Here is a 14,142-nt window from a genome sequence, read left to right as displayed (position 1 = left end):
CTTAAACAAACATATCTCAGCCTAACCGAACGACCGCATTGTGCGAGATGCGAAGTACAAAAATTAATCTCATTAGAGAGGGTGCACTTTATTGACTGTATAAAGTATACATAAAAGCGAGAGTATTCTAGTGGATGCGATCTACATCCTCTGAATTTGCCTAGTAACGATGAATTCGTCGAGAAAATGGTAATATTTTATGAGAAATAGTCTGTATGTCTCTTTTTTTTTTATTCTTTTGCGTAAAACTAAAATTCATGCCAATATTTTTCCATGATTTATAATAATTGAAGTAATGCAAATGCATATTTTCTAAAAAAAGTCAATTTTTAGTGAAATTTTGCCGGGAATGGGGCTGTAAATTAAACACGTACTGCAGGAGCAAAAATCGGCATACGCACAGTTATATGTAAATATGCACATGTATACTGATCATATCACTATAGCAACCGATGACTGCTACAACAGTTTGTTATAAAAAAAAATGGAAAATTATTATACTTAGGTTAGATTTAATGCATTAAAAAATTTCCTTCAGGCCCTCGGGAAATTTTTTTAAGCATTAAATCTAACCTTCGTATAATAATTTTCCTATAGTGTACCTAATACTAATAATCGGTCTAATGAATTTTACTGGAAAATGGTTTTGTGTAAAACAACCTGGGGTACAGGGTTGAGGATAATTAATAATTTCAATTATTGACTCAACCCTTGTATTGTACCTCATAGCTAATATTAGTGATTAAATTATTTTATATACCCGTTGTATTACATGATTTTTCCCTCCAAATTCAGACTCCTGGAAACATTACCAGATGAAATGCTGGCAAACACCTTACGTTGGGCGAAGTTGATCCTACCATCACTTGTCCACTCAGCTGTCAAAGTGCGCTTAAGGGCTTTATTAGCCCTTGAGTTGGCTCTACCAGCCATGGTGAAGTTCAGGCAGGAGCTAGCCTCCACAGTGGTACAAGAGTTAAAGACCAACATCATTACAGAGATGAGCAAACTGTTTGCCTGCAAACATGAACTTTATGTTCTTAAGATCTGGGGCCAATTTGTGATTTTACTAGGCAAGGTAAGACTTTCAATTAACACATTTTGGTTTATAGTTCAACCTTCCATCTAGGACTGATATACATTCAAATTTAATGGGACTGGCATAAAAAGTTTGAGTTATACAGATTTTTAAAAATATTAACATAGAACAATACTGTGTATACTCAATGCCCACAAAATCGAATTTCACGCAAAAGTCCCAAAATCATTCCTATTCTTCCTTTAATAAAACACTTTCCGAAAACAGGAACTCCCTATTCCGAATCTTGGACGATTTGTCCAATTCAGGATGGTAACATTCACTGGAAAAACGAGACGGTAGTTAAATAGACATCGTTTAACAACAAGCATACCAGATGCTGTGAAAACGAGACGCTTAGCTGTACTCGCATTGCCATGGTGTTTATCTGTTGATTAACATGACACACCAGTAGACGTTTTCTTGGTTAATTATGAAGTGAAATTTACGCATTCCAATGTTTTAGTAAGTGTATATTCTTGCTTTTAATCCTTAAAAACCATTTGGAATCAACCTGAAATTAAGACAGAACTCAACAAGGCAAGTTCCTACTCGTTACTCTTTTCAGTGGACGTCTAAATTCAAATTCGTTAGATTCGTCAGTATAAATTGCAAATGCACCTCATTCGTTCTTTAAACTCAAGAAGCTTTTCGAACAGCAAGTGGCATTGCCCAACGAAGAATGTGTGCTTGGAAAAACATATCAGACAAAGAAATGCATGTAAAATCAATATAAAAGTCGCATATTTTATTGGTAATAATTAAATTTGCTGAGCAGTACAGCAAAACAGCAGGTACTGTACGTATTATGTTAAATAATGTGTTGAATTTGCGTAGGCTAGGCCTAGTTAAAAAAAATCCAGGGCTTTGATAAATTAATTAAATAGCTACAACAATCTTGTTCGAAATGGGTTCAATGCAAGTTCTACAAACCGAACTGGACAAAAAACCAAACATTGGAGCCGGTCCGGAGGAGTGTCTGTATTGTGAGAGTAGACTGCAACTTACGACATACGATCGTGTGAGCCATCATTCCACAGCGCGCTGTCTGAGATGTTAGTTTTGACATGGCTAACTTGTTGCCGTACAACAGGGATTGAACTTCGTATTTTCCCACGGCTGTGTATTTTTCCCACGTGCGCTACTAAATTTAGAACTTCAACTTGTGTGGTTAAAATTACTTTAAAATCTGCCTATCCAGACCGGAAATGTCTGTTGATATAGCTGAAATTTGACTTATAAAAATTCAAATCAAACAAACAATTTACACAATAATACATAAGAAAGAATTTTTCAAAAATTCGACTGACGCAAATTTTCGACTTAAACAGAGTTGACTTGCGGACTTGACTGTGCTACATTATTCTTTTTTAAAACAAGGTTCTTTGTGGTACAATCGGTAAAATGTTTTGCACTACATGTAGAATTTAACTACATTTTTCTTGAATTTAGACTTCATTGGCAAAGACCAGCCAAACCAGTCACTCAATTTCTATTTATTAATATAGGGTTAATTGAAAAGTAAAGTGAAAGTTATAAAATTATAAAAGAATCATTTAAATCCAGCATTTCATTATGAAGTTACAGAGTATAAACATACAGCTGTTTGAAAAACAGTATTAAAAAACGCAGCCTTCAAAGTTTACAGTTTCAGAAACTTCTTGTAGAGATTTGTAAAGGTTAGTTTATTGTAACAAAATAGATTTCCAAAAATGTTTACATTTCAATATATTTTGGCCATTATTGAACACAAATACAATTTGCGTGGAGTGACTGGTTTGGCTTGTCTTCACCACAAACATAAGTGTTAATAATATAAAATAAAGAAGTTTTTTATTATTTCTTGTTCATTCCTCAGACAATGCACCGGGGTGGTAGTTTGATAAACTTGATGCTTGGACTAGCGGAGCAAGGGTTCAAGCATCAACTTACAGATGTTAAGATTGCTGCATTTCATGCTTGGAAGATCCTCATTGAGAATTTTGCACTAGATCCAGGTTAGTAAAATATTAATATTTTACACTATTTTTATTTTTATCCAAGCCATGTCAGTATTTTTCTTTTAAATATTGCTTTGCCCAGTTTAATCTGCAAGGTTAAGATTCTTACACTTGTTTATCTTCCAGTTACTGTTCCACACCTTTTAGTTGTTCAAATCTTTGGCTGACCACCATCCAACGCTTTTGTTTTGTTAATTCGACCAAATAAATGCAGAAAAATGGTCAGCGGCAGGTTAAGCAGATGAATCACTATAACTCTTTGAAAAAAAAATTTTTGATAAACTATGTTTACAAAAACAATAAAATTTAAGAAATGTTAATAAATAAATAAAATATAATGATATGTCTGTGATCCCGGTGCTTTGAATTATTAATAATATTTATATTTCATTGTTATTTAATCCAGTATGAAAACTTACTGTTTGTCTTTCTCCTTTTAACCTTTCACAATATTCCCCAATTGCAGATATTCTGTATAACCAAAAGCGTATCAAACTGTTGGTGCAGCCATTCAGAGTAAACAACGCAAAGACAGAAGGTGTTGCTATGGTGAAGTTTGAAGTCTGGTGGTTTCTGATCAAGGCACTCGGACCAAAGGCAGCAACAAACTTCGATCAGGTAAATATAGAAAATACATTATAATGGAGAATTTATATGCTAACAAGGTAGTATCTTTATTTAATTTTTCTAATTTAAGTTAGGGGTCGTCCAAAAACTATTTTAACGCAAGTGCCCCGTTATCGCCCTTTTCACTATCTCATCTACCGCGAGTTCGTTAATGAGGCAGATCAGTGAAGCATAAGATTGCTACCGCGGTAGATCATGAATATTTATTAGCTGTCTGCACAGTCTACCCAAATCGGCCGATTGTAGCATAACGCGACTACTGCGATGCGAGTTTGTACTAGGAGTAACATCTTTTTGGTGTGGGAAACTTTCAGGCAAATTCACACAGCACGAACTCCTGGCTGTGGACTTGATTAAAAACTGGCAGCTAGCCAAATTAACTACTTGTATTTGTCTCTGTGATTCCGATTGCAGTACCTTGTCTTACCTCTACGTCAATGAACTCAGGCAATGCAACAAGAACGTTCTTTTATAATTGCATATACTGATACACAAGTATTTTTAGGCCTACTTGGTGATGTGTGATTATAAACTCATTTCTATCCCTACCCTACCAGGGCTCGATTTAGTACTAGCCCGGCGTACAATGTCTAGTAAAAACCGCTCCGGGCTAGCCTATTTACTCCTCATGTTGCCCGGTTGTCTAGTGGAGAATTAGCAAGAAAAACACATTCTTAAAAAAAAAAAAAAGCGGAACTTTCGAGACAATCCCTGCACAGTAGGTACTGCAGCCCAGAGAGTACATTCTAGCTAGCTTTCAGCTCTCCACATGCGTGATTGTTGAATTATTAAGATGATCCCCAAGTCATTCACCAACCACTACAGGATGGCATGTTATCTTTCTCTCAATAGAAGATCGTTGCCTAGGTAGCCTAGCCTTGCCTAGGTAGCCTAACCTAGCCTAAGCAAGATTTGTTGCCATTTAATTGGGAGTGAGTGACTTGAGACCTAAAGATTTAACAGATGCATTGGTTTGATTGATTTCTGGGCCCTTTGTTAAATATTAGAAAGCCAAAGTTATAACCAGGGAGATGTAAAACATTCTCATCTGTCCCTGTTATAACCAGAGTCAATTTTGCAGCATGGGTGATTTTTTATTTATTTATTCAACAATATTTTGAGAGGATAGCTCAAACAGCAATACTACATAAATTATGAAATTGCAAATCAACCTTCAAATTTATTTGTCGCTAAAAACTATTTTGAAACAAAATTTTTTCCTGTCTGTGGGCTAGTAAAATATTCTGTGGGCTAGTAAAATCTCTAGTAAACTAGCCCAGTGGGCAAGTTACCAAAAAAAGTTAGGGCAAGCCCTGCCTACACGAAATTCGATATGTACAGTCCCAATGGGATTTTCCTCGTAATTTCAGGATGGCCTGTATTTTTTTTCGCAGCTTAATGACTACCATTTAATTATATAGAATGGATAAAAAAGCTTCCATAGAAATCTCTACGGTTACACTTATTGCTTAACAGTGGATAAAAAGCTTCAATAAATGAACCCTGTACTGTTTAATTTTAGCTGAATTTGTTCAATTATTTGTTTAAAAAATTTATAATAATAATTACATAAAAACTAAAATATTTGTATGATAATGCATTTGAATAGATTCTATAATTGTTGTCTGCTGCCGTTTGTTGGATAACAGGCTTACCGTCCCTACACTATTCTCGATATCGTCTGGTTTGGTGAGCATCATAATTATCAGGTCCACATCCATGCCAGCTCCATGCGAAAGAGCATTACCACCATCGAATGCTTACAGCTTAAATTCATAATATTCTGCTACCGTAATATATGTAATACTGTACTGTAGTGTTTAATCTATTTATTAAATTAGGCCTATCTAAGTTTTTAGTGTTGAAAAGTGGGGTTCAATTAGGCCTATCATATTTTTTTTTAATTTTCTCTGTCCATGCAACATTTCAATAAAATGAAACATAAATAATTGAACAGCATTCCAAGTGTATCAAACAGTAACTGTACTGTAGTACAGTATTTCTATTATGGATACGGTGTGTTGTTTCAAATGTGTAATTGTTTACCTCCACACATCAGTGAAACATATATTTTACACATCAGTGAAACATAGTATATTTTACGCATCCTATAAATTAATCATTTTGAAGTGATTGTATATTTCGTGACATTTTTCATGTGATGGAGCAATAAAGTTTTATCTGAGTGCCTCCACGCCTTTCATTTACGATCTTGTAGTACGGTACTTCCACCTTACCACTCAATGCTCAGAACAAATACGTACACGTACGTACAATATACTGTAGAAATTAATAACTACGGCACCTGCGTCATCGTGAAACATGCGCACACCACCATAAACAGCTTTTTACGCCACCACTATAGTTGATACGCCAGATCAGATGCTAAAACTGTCACTAAAAACAGTACTATAAACACTCAAATAAGCTTCAGTGCGGCGCTTAGCAAAAAGACCCCAAAAAACTTGGGTTTGGTGCTGCGTTTTTCGAGCATTTACGGTATTATATACTGGGATTTAAATGTACAGCTGTATGCAAGCAATATCATATTTAGGCATATATCGTTGCATGAAGCAAAGCACATCTTAACATGTTCCTTCTTTCTTCCCAGAGTCAAATCTACTTGAACCTTGATTAATTGGTGATAATGAGTATAATTAGTACTGAATAATTACAGCAAATAGGCCTATCTGAAAAGAAATAATATAATTCATAATTATAAAATATTGTAATGTAGAAGTGTGAATATTTCTTTGATTAATTTTTAATATCCAGTTAAATTAAATCGATAGACAACGTTCGTACTGGCAGAATAATGGGTGGAGAATCTCATAAATCTACCATAATTTCAATTAATTGCTGCATTGGAGTTATTTATTTCTTTAAAACGTAATACCAGTAGGCTTGGTACAAAACCTGCATTTTGACAGACATAGATGCAGTCAAAGCATTGTTAAACTGATTTTCCCAAAATATATACAAACCCACTTTGTCACCATCATTTTTTTTTTCAACGAAAGGGTTCATTTTTATTTGTTTACCTTTGGGTTTTGTATGGTATGCACTTTATCTTCATATTTTGAAGAGGACAATTTTATTATTACTATGGCAACTCGATACAGAACCCAATATTTGCTGCGAAGCAGCCAATTCATATTCTTGACAGCAATTTGACCTCTGAAAGGTCATTGTTTGTCAAAAAACAAGGGCCTAAGACAACTGAAAAGCGGAGTTTCCTTCTTTCGTTCTGCCGGGTAAAATCAATTACTTTAGGCGACGTTTGTAGAATAACCAACACGTACCAATGTCCGAATGTCGCGCTAGCCTTATCTTACTCTAGGCCTAGACTAGCTAGGATGGTATAGGCCTAGCCTTGAAGGGACGAAGGTCCCAATGAAAAACAACATCGCTCCTTGATAGCTAACATTGTCTATTTAACATCTCAATAATTCATTATTAGACCTATAGTTGTTTTTTGAATTGTACTCCACAAATCTCAGCCGATACTTCGCAAAAACTTGAGTAACATCTTGTATCTATTGTCGTGACGTCATGCTCGCTGGCTCACACTTGCGATGTCTCGCACTTGTGATCAAATAACACGCTGGCTCGCACTTTGGCAACACTCTTTGGCCCTTGGAAACTTGCCCCATAAAAAAATGTATACTTCCTAGACCATGCAGTCTTCAAAATAAAAATTGTAACCTTTGGTAATCAACTACATTTTCCACATACATAGAAATTTTTGAAAAAAAACCTAAACCATAATTCACCACTATAGACACTTTTTGACAAAAAATAAAAATTACGACTTTGTTACCTAATGAGAAGTGTTCTAATATAGACAATGGGTCGTATCTCATATTATTTGTTATATTTTTATTATTCATTATTTTCACTTGACTCGCATAAATGATTTTGTTCAAAGAACATTTATATGCAGTTGTACTTCGCAGCACTTCACTTGCAATTTGAAATTTCTAGTTACATACTCTTTCTATGTCGTCTGCATTACCACCACACTTAAAAAATATGCTTGCTTAATTTGAAGTCGGCCTATTGGCCGCTGCACACACTCGTACTTATCATTGTCATAACAAGTTGTTTCTAGTCTTGGAGTCCAGACATCTCAAAGTTCCACTTAGAATATTCGTCATGGCTGTGCGCCCGGAGACCTTAATAAGCCTGGTATTTATAGACTAGTCGAGTACAATTTTTTTGTAAACGGACCACGTGCGGCCGGCAGACCTGGGCGCTGATGACAGGTACGATATCAGTCGGAAATATTTTAGGTCAAATAATGCATGACTTTTTAATAGTTTTAATTAATCGGACTAGTGAACAGTAACTAAAATAGATAGATCTGGCTAAAATGTAAAGAATTAAGATTCATTTTCAATCTTTATTTTAGAAAACACAATTTATATTCAGTACAATTTTCTTTCTAAGCCAAAGGCACGAATTCAGTCGGAAGACACGTCCAAGGAAGAAGTCTCCTAGTCACTTTATATAAATAAATAATAATACAGTACTGTATAATAAATAAGGCCTAAATATATACAACCTTTAGGCATAAAGTACTACTACTAGGCCTATGAATTATAATTACAATACTAAAACTACCACGCTACCATAACTACATAAGTTCCTAGTTACTACAGTAGTACCCTCAAGCTAAGTCTAACTCTAATGGCTGAGCTAGTCCCTAGATCGTTTTTTTTACACTTGACTGTAACTGACTGGTGAAAGTAAAATTTAATACAAAAATTGCTGACGTGCTCCATCAACCTTTCGTAGGTTCGTACAGAATTTGTCTCGTACAGAATTCTTCGAAAACGTAAACAACAAACTTCTACCCTGTGGACGATGCACCGTGAGTGCCGCGGTAAACAGAATGAGTTAGCTATCATGCATATTCATTAGTTATTTCGTTAGCTCGTGAACGGTGAATATTAGGCCACGCCCATATGCCGCGTTAGTGAAAATCAGCGACAAAACAGCCGACGCGGTACTAGCGTTAAAATAGTTTTTGGACAACTCCTTATAAAATCTAGCAGATTGCTGAGAATTGGAAAGTAAAGTTTTTTATTTTGAAAAAATATCCTGTATTTTTGTAAAAATATTTGGATGATAACTGTCTTGATCACGAAGCAAGTGTTCCACTCTTTAATAAACTGACATTCAGATACAATAATATAATAAAAATCACTGTTCCAAATTTATAACTTTTCTTACCTGGCAGGTTTGTGCTCCACTGTTGCAGTTTTCTCTTGGATTAGCATCCTCTAATGGTGTGCACATTCCACCAACATCTTCCGGTGCAGGGAATGGAATGAAGCACCTTCTCAGCACACCGGTACACAGGAAAGGTAAGGAAACCACATTCCGCCAACTAATTTGAGATTTTATTAATTTCTTTAGGCACACATGTGCTAAGGATTGCCATTAGTGAATATATCACTGTCAAGTTTGTAAGGTAAGACAAACATACACACACAATGCTTTACAGAAACTAAATGTCAATATGAGGCTCAGGGATTGAAGTTGTTTTGGTTGAGAGAAAAAGTTGCGAGATATGATGACATTTTGGTATTGGTCCTCTGTACAATGTTTTAAAATTAATAATAATATTACTTTGATGATTTGAAATCATGGTAGTTTTATAGTATCAATTGTTTCAAATTATTTAACTCTTTCGCTACGGCGAGCCGCTCACAGCGGCGCAGATAAAATATGCAGTTTGAGCGGAAAGCCGCTGACAGCGGTTTGTTGACGTCACTGTAAACAAATGAGGATATCCCGGGGATATCCCCATGACGTTTGCATATATTATATTGAACAACAATCTGCATGACCTTTGACCTTATTTTGAGCCGTTGAGGGCGGCTCTCGGTCTGAATAAAGGCTGAAACAGGCTTCAAGCAGGCATTGTTGTTTTGAGTAACATTTCAATGGCTGCCCTTGGGAGACGTTTTAACTGCAGAAGAAGTGCTTCGCAGACTTGCACAGTGGGATGTCAATGATGATGATACCTAGAGTGATAGTGATTGTTCAAATACTGCCACTGAATCACAAGATGATGGATATTAGCGATGATGATCCTGCATTTTATTCCGTCCAGATATGGGAAATATGGAATAGGAAATTACGTAGTGAAAGAGTTAAACAAATGTTTACTTTTTAGTAGGTAATACAACACCCGTGACACCTACACTGAACCTTAACATTGGTTCTCCAGGCCCTATTCACCCAGTCTTCAAATCTATTCAACTGAAGGGTGTTGAGGCCCTGGCTCACATCCTAGGCAAGTGTGATTCAAGCTCACCAAAGCCTACTTTCACACTAGGTAGGTTTTTGTTTCTTATTGTCATTTAACCCAACATTGTTCCTGAAAAACATGCATAGTATATTTACTTGTTTATTATTTTTTTTGATAAACTTCTTACTCACAAAAAATAAACAAAAGTGAAGGAAGCAAGGGAGTAAGCAAGCAAAGTATAGTATACAAGACCAACATTTTAAGCTTCTCTTCCTAAAGCTACTGAAACTTGCATTTTAGAATCTTCTATTTCCATTCTAGAGCCACTTGAGCATGACATTATCACAAGCCCAACCCTCTTTAATAAGCTAGGCCATACCCTTCTACATGCTGCAACGCTGGTCTGCTGTTCCTTAGCAACAGATGTTGCAGGTAAGTAGCAATAAGAATTGTGTTATCCATATGTCTATTCCAAAAATTTTACTCTTTAGTCATAAAAAATGTTATTAAACTAATTTAATTAATATCATTTGATTTGCAGATGTTCAAGTATTCAATATGTGGTATTCAATTGTTGCCCACCTCAGGAATTTGATTGACAACACACCAAGGAACGACACCTCAGATATGTTGTCTCATTTCTTTATGTGTATTCAGAGTATTATTAAAGCTGAGACCTTGCCAAAATATACAGTATTGGTGAGTCTGCAAATACTAAAAATATATGCACATTAATGAGATAAATGATAATGTTAGTAGTAGAAATAAATATTACTGTTAACATTTAAAGTGTGCTGTCTGTCATAAAATTTAGAAAAACTCTTCAATAAAACTCAATTATTTAAAAAGATAAGATAAATTTTCTATACTTTTAATAAATACTACAAAGAAAAAACAAAAAAATTGAATATCAGTCAATGTCAGGGTCTATTAAAAGAATATACAAATGAAATTAAACCTGAATTTCTGTTCCTTTTAAATTCTCTTTTTTAAGCCTGGGTGCTCAAAGCACCATTAGCACTGAATGTTAGACAACAGTGCTATGAACGTTACGAGAATTTAAAGTATTGTTGTTTCAATTGAAAATAATAGCCCATGAAATTGGCAAAAAATTAGGCCGGCAAAAATTTAAACAAAATGTTAAGAAACTTCAAATAAACACAAAATAAAGCTATCTGTTTAGTTTTTTGACTTGTCAGGACACATGTTGGTCATTCTCAACTCTCTGGTCTCATTTACTGAACATTTCTGATAGACTTGAATTCTTCACATTTACAGAATCTTTCGTCAACTTAGTCCACAATATTTACAAAATCATTTCACATGACTCAATATTTTACACCATCATTTTACTCGTTAAACTTTCGTATCCCACATACTAAACATCCAAACAATACAACATTTTATTACACAGCAATCAAACAATGGAATTCACTACCATCATACATAAAACAATTTAACATCACTCTACGTACTTAAAATAAAATTATAGCAAACCTTAATAAAAGATTCTGTAATATTGAACTTTCTTGTTTGTTTGTTTGTTTGTTTCTTGCTTGGGTAATGGCTGTTAGGTTAGGTCTTTGCGAGAATTTAATATAGGCCATCCTAAATTTGTATATTTTGTTTTATCTTGTACATCATGTACTACTTCTTTCGTTTGTCTCTGTTTTTGTCTCTTTGTGATATTTTAGGACCGCGTTGGAAACAAGTTCTTCTGAACTTTCATGGGTTATCCTGTCAATAATATTGACATTGACATTCTTTTACAGTTAAACTTGCCTAAGTCGACTGTGTTTAAGTTGAATAGTTTCTAAGTCTATCTTATTTTACATGCTAAATTATTGTGTTTCCTATTAATTAACAATCTGTAAGTCGATCAATATTTCAATGGCATTTTGGATTCGACTTAGGCAAGTTCAACTGTATATGATGTACAAGGTAACTCCAAAATTAATTTTTGATTAATAAATATTTTTAAGATTCATTTTATTAATTTTTGTATATTTTTTTTTAATTTTTATTTGTGAACATTTTTTCTGAATAGTGGTTTTTCATAATTTTTAAGACATATTTTGCAATTGTATTTATATATATTTATATATTTTTGTATTAATGTATTTTTAATGCTTATAATGCCAAATAAAATGAAATGAAATCTACAGATTGTAATTTTGTTAATTATCTTTATTAAATCAATATATTGTTGGTGAAAGAATGGTAGGCTAGTATTATTTTGATAGAGTAATAAAATAAAAATTGCCGAAGAAATTTCATTTTGGCATTCATTTAGCATTATCTTTAGAGTGGGTAATATATCTTTCATTAAAAATGCAGGCAATGATCACAGACTGCTTCAAAACTGCCCATGCATGTCCATGACCATGCCCAGAATGTCCACACATGTAATGCAATTGATAGTGAAGTCACGATGTGTGTCTGTTCAAAAGGACGGTTGGATTAGGCCTATAAATAGTTTAATTTAGTTGTTTTTATATAATAAACAACGTTTTAAATATAATACTGTACACGGATGACAAGTAATAGATTTACTGTAGGTATGCGTTACGATCTACTCAGCCTACATGGCTTCAATTGGGCGAAGTTTTAGGCCTAGGCTGGCTAGCTGCTAGCCTACGAAATCACTAAGCGAGAAAGACGATTCACACACATCGTACATCATAGTCCTACGTATGCCTATTAAAACAAAGAAATCTGTTTTACTGACGACCAATTTCCTTAGTTTGACGACATACGTAAAATTTAGTTTCTGCTATGGCCTGTTTCAGTCAACTTTTGACTTGCCAAGCAGTTTTTAAAACGAAGAAATCTAGGTCGAATGCCAACATGAAATTCATGGACTGAAATATTAAGTAAGCAGTTCAGATATTGAATTTTATTAAAACATTTTTTTTTGTCCCTTTTATTCAGAGATTGTTGGAGGCTGTGAGTGCATTACCCAAAAAGGCATTAAGTTCTTCATTTTTCACAACCGGAACAGTCCAACTTCTTCATGTAAGAGTTTGATGCAGTATATGTATTATCTTTATTATGTGATGAATGGTTCATTTAAAGTATAGATATAGTGTATATAGAATGAATTTTAACTGATCTTTCCTGTGTTTAATGGAATTTCTTTGTTCAGTACTTAAATTCAAAGTCATATGCTCATATTTGATGAAGAAAACATATCCACTTCATAGCACATGCAATCCGATCTATTGGTGCAATAGATCATACAATAAAATCTTGTGCTTGAAAAGTGCTATTTCTATTTTGCTTGGATTTACTGACCACATGACTACTTCTCAACATTGGATTCATCTTTCGTATAATATGTCAAAATTTAACTAATTAAAGTAATTTCATGATTACATGATACTGGTTGTTTGTATAGTGTTTCTAATGTTATAAATTGTCTTTGTTTATCGACAGGGCACCCCTGCTTTGTTCCTCATAGGTTTACTCTTTAGTGACTGTCTTGTCCATGATCTAGAAGAAAGGTATGTCATCTTGTATATTTGAATGCCATGCCATATTGAATAATTAATAGGAAAACAATTGATCAGAGGCTAACACCTCTGACTATAACCTCACAGTAAATCTTTTTTTTTGGTTTTTTTTCCCAGGTTTTTTTGTATCTTTGAGGCGTTGGTTGAATGTGGCATGACAACACCAGGTGGAGCATTGGGGTTTTCGCAATCAGTCTTTAGCCTTCTGGATACAGCCACTAGTAAAGTATCAAACAAAGAGCATGTTTGCAGACTATGGAGCACTGTTGTAAACCCTTTGCTTGTTGAAATTGAAAAGGTAGTGGAGATTTATATCCGATAAGGAAAAAAGTTTATTAGTGAATGGAGTGGCAGAACTGTTAATACAGTGCCACAATAACTTAGAGCCTTACATTGACTCTGGTTTCGGCACCATCCTTGTTATGCTTTAGGTGGTAAAACAATTATTTTCATTTTCATGAGAGTACAAAACACACTCTTTTTGCTGAAACCCCTCCTCCCTCCCCCTTCCCAAGTGGAAAAGTACATGGTAAAATGATTTTTTTTCCAGTGTTTAGTGGAGTATAATATATAGGCCTATACACATACATACGTATCAGATATATGCCACAAAATTTATTTTCAGAGTTAGCGAGTACTTTCGACTATAAGTCTTTATCAAGCTAT

General features: G+C 34.4%; 1 protein-coding gene across 1 annotated transcript in view; it reads left to right on the top strand.

Annotated features, from left to right (window-relative positions):
* LOC117105958 (telomere-associated protein RIF1-like) overlaps nucleotides 1–14,142 on the top strand; it is a 53,549-nt gene that overhangs the window by 18,123 nt on the left and 21,284 nt on the right. Inside the window, exons 6-15 of the mRNA XM_033247263.1 lie at nucleotides 796–1,078; nucleotides 2,937–3,075; nucleotides 3,545–3,696; nucleotides 8,948–9,074; nucleotides 9,890–10,051; nucleotides 10,286–10,396; nucleotides 10,506–10,663; nucleotides 12,896–12,979; nucleotides 13,400–13,467; nucleotides 13,594–13,774. Coding sequence (XP_033103154.1) covers nucleotides 796–1,078; nucleotides 2,937–3,075; nucleotides 3,545–3,696; nucleotides 8,948–9,074; nucleotides 9,890–10,051; nucleotides 10,286–10,396; nucleotides 10,506–10,663; nucleotides 12,896–12,979; nucleotides 13,400–13,467; nucleotides 13,594–13,774 — 1,465 coding nt within the window. The remainder of the gene's footprint in view (nucleotides 1–795; nucleotides 1,079–2,936; nucleotides 3,076–3,544; nucleotides 3,697–8,947; nucleotides 9,075–9,889; nucleotides 10,052–10,285; nucleotides 10,397–10,505; nucleotides 10,664–12,895; nucleotides 12,980–13,399; nucleotides 13,468–13,593; nucleotides 13,775–14,142) is intronic.

This window comes from Anneissia japonica, unplaced genomic scaffold (genome assembly GCF_011630105.1).
Source record: "Anneissia japonica isolate Jap-2015-1 unplaced genomic scaffold, ASM1163010v1 scaffold284860_len1800451_cov186, whole genome shotgun sequence".
Taxonomy (NCBI): domain Eukaryota; kingdom Metazoa; phylum Echinodermata; class Crinoidea; order Comatulida; family Comatulidae; genus Anneissia; species Anneissia japonica.
This window is presented reverse-complemented; position numbering and strand designations above follow the sequence as displayed.